Source organism: Lactuca serriola, chromosome 4 (genome assembly GCF_051521515.1).
Source record: "Lactuca serriola cultivar US96UC23 chromosome 4, Lser_US96UC23_V15, whole genome shotgun sequence".
Classification (NCBI taxonomy): domain Eukaryota; kingdom Viridiplantae; phylum Streptophyta; class Magnoliopsida; order Asterales; family Asteraceae; genus Lactuca; species Lactuca serriola.
In genome coordinates this window covers 62,800,488-62,803,502 of record NC_136411.1, presented here as the reverse complement: position 1 = coordinate 62,803,502, position 3,015 = coordinate 62,800,488, and the positions used below count along the sequence as shown (strand labels likewise).

At 38.4% G+C, this 3,015-nt stretch overlaps 1 protein-coding gene across 1 annotated transcript; it reads right to left on the bottom strand.

The window, feature by feature from the left end:
• Positions 1-627: 627 nt before the first annotated feature.
• LOC145101714 (protein ELC-like) lies at positions 628-2,184 on the bottom strand. The gene has a single exon (XM_079038988.1). It carries the CDS (start codon positions 2,068-2,070, stop codon positions 796-798), a length of 1,275 nt encoding a protein of 424 aa, XP_078895114.1. The 5' UTR covers positions 2,071-2,184; the 3' UTR covers positions 628-795.
• Positions 2,185-3,015: the final 831 nt, after the last annotated feature.

The following is a 3,015-nucleotide window of genomic DNA, read 5'->3' as shown; positions in this document are numbered from 1 at the left end:
ATATTATTCATAACTTAGACCACCAATGTCGGTGTCCTTTTTCAGTTATTTTTCATAACAAAACCGATTTTTCATGATTTGTAACAATAACATCAATGCTCTTTCAAAATGAAACCGATTTTGGAACCATGAATAGCAATGCATTTTCAAAATGGAACCAAAAAATAACAATGCACTTTCAAAATGAAACCAGGAATGACAATGCACTAATATTATCAACTATCGGTGGTGTATCACCAATACACTCATATTTATAATCCTATATTTGCAAAAAGTAACAATCAAGTGATCAACACAAATTTAACAACATAGCTCTAGAAAACCAATTTGAAATCAAACACTTTTGTATACCAGATTCCAAATTCCAACATACCAAACACATATAACAAAAAAAATCTCTTTACTCTGCCATTATGATGTTTCTGAATTCAGATTATGCATGAACATTTAAATTACATATCAAACTTTTTCATTATACATGACTTCAATTCATTAACAAGAATCTCATTAGACCCTATAAAAATTTAACACAAAATTGAAAACTTACTTGAGTTTCATCCAAATCTTTATCAAATCAATTAGGCATAAACTTTTGTTCTATGTTTTCTATCATATCAACATAAAAGATTTGCAAAAATATGAAATTGATGATTACACGAGTAAACAATAAGAATCAACATATGTTGACAAGTAATAGTAAGAAACAAGAATGATCTATAACCTATGTTTTAAAGGTTCAATGGCACATACCCTCAAAACTAGAAGGAAGAAAAGCATATGTGAGGAGCGACTTTTTCACACGCCATATGGTGATGGTGGTGCCCTGGACGCCATGCTTGTAACTTGAGCTTGCATCTGTATTGCTCTAACCTTCACAGATGTTGCACGATGAAAGAATTGTTCTCGAGACAACAACCTCACATTCCTTAAATACAGATCAAAGGGTATAGACCCTTCTTGCACAGCTTTATCCAAGGCATAAACAACATCTTCTATAGCAAGATCAGATGCTGTACAGTCCAGCATCTGTTTAGAAAGAGAATCAGATGGAACAATAGCATCATCAGGACTTATATTTGACAAATCTCCACCTAATTTGCCCTCATTTTCTCTCACCCATCCTTCTAACACATCTGTATTCATCAAAACCATCTGCAATTGCTGCTCCAAATCCGCTTTCTCATCTTGCATCTGTCGTAACCCTATTGAAAGCTCCTCCTCTCTCTGCCGTAACACTGCCTGAGCACTAAACATCCCTTCCATTTCAGCCTCTCTTGTTTTCCTCAACCGGGCGACGTCACTATGCACATTCTCCACCAGCTTATTAATCGCATTCCGTTTATAAACTAAGCTCGGGTCCTCGAAGGACCCAGACCCAAACCTCTGAGGCGGAGCAGGCGATGGAATCCTCCCGCTGTCGCTCACATACGGTGACGGCGGGTATGTCCGAGGTGGGATGGCTGGCCGGATAGATCCAGATGAAACCGATCCCGATGATCCAGATGCATTGAAACTAGGGCTAGGGCTAGGGCTTGGGTTTGGGTTAGGGTTAGGGTTAGGGTTTGGTCTGCGTTGCGAGTATAACGGTGGATCGCTACCGAAATAATTACCCAAATTACGAGCCAGATCAACCAAATTAGAACTAGGGTAAACCCAATTTTGCAAATATGGGATCGAAACTAAACCAGATGGATTAACAAAAGGATGTTGGCGCTTGATCACCATATCGCGAGTAGGATTCACGAAGACGAGAGGCGGATGGCGAGGGTAAGTCTCCATGAGCCAGATGACGACGGGTATGTTGTAAGTAACATTCTGAAACACCATCGGAACTGTGCCCTCGGACTGGAGAAGGTTGACAGAGCGGCCGTCGTTGTGGGTAAACGTGGCGGTTTTGGGCTGAAGAGAGGGGTAGGCTTCGGAGAGCGAGAGGAGGTGTTGACGGATAAGCCACTTCACGTCTTCGGAGTATGGAAGGGAAGATGGACCGCGTTGGGACAGGACGGAACTGAGAAACTGTTGAGTGTACTGGGCCATCGAAGACGTCGGAGAAGGCGGCGGAGGCACCATTCTTTACTCCAGTGATGGAATTTTGATCGGAGAATTTGATTGAACGGAAGTTTAGAGAAGAAGAAACCTCCACAAAGTATAATTGCTTCTGTGCTAAGTTGTCACAGCTGGTAAACAAGAAAACAAATATATCATTTTTGTACATGTACTTTAAAAGTTCTGCAATTTATACCCTTTCCAAAAACAAATATATCATATTTGTACCTGTACTTTAAAAGTTCTGCAATTTATACCTGTCCCATTAAAGTAATTTAACAAATAAGTAAGGGGTACCAATAAAATAAAAACTTATGTATATATATTTGATAAAAAGACATAATTTAAATAGAACTAGTTACGTATATATATTTGATAAAAAGACATAATTCAAATAGAACTAAAAGGTTTTCTGTTTCGCTATAGGTTAAAGACGATTGTTTGTGGGTTGATTGAACTTTTGCATTATGTGTTTAGAGACAAAGTATTTTTTTAAAGCATAGATTATTTTACTGTGTTTTCCAACTTCTGTTATTGGATACAACGAAAAAAAAAAACCGGAGGCAAGGAACCATACATAATCACCTATGAAATGAGGGGCAACACATGAGGCAAGGAACCATATACAAATCACATGTGAATTGAGGAGCAAAATGGTAACTCATGCATGCCTTGCAACTAGTAGGATGCTAACGTCTCTTGGATTAAGTAAACTTGTTATCAAAGCTTTTGCTTTCAAACTAGTGGGCTTCCCATGCTATCGCATGGATCAGTGAAGTTTTGGGAATGAAAATTAAATCGACACAGGAAGAATTGAGCAAAATCATAACTACAACACTAAAGAAGCCAACTTGAAAATAGTGTCGTCCAGTTACGGGTTTTAGCCAATCTCCTTGCTCGTTGGGAATTTGTAAAGTTAATTTGTATAACATGAAATCAACCCACGTAAAACCTATATACCTTGGATAA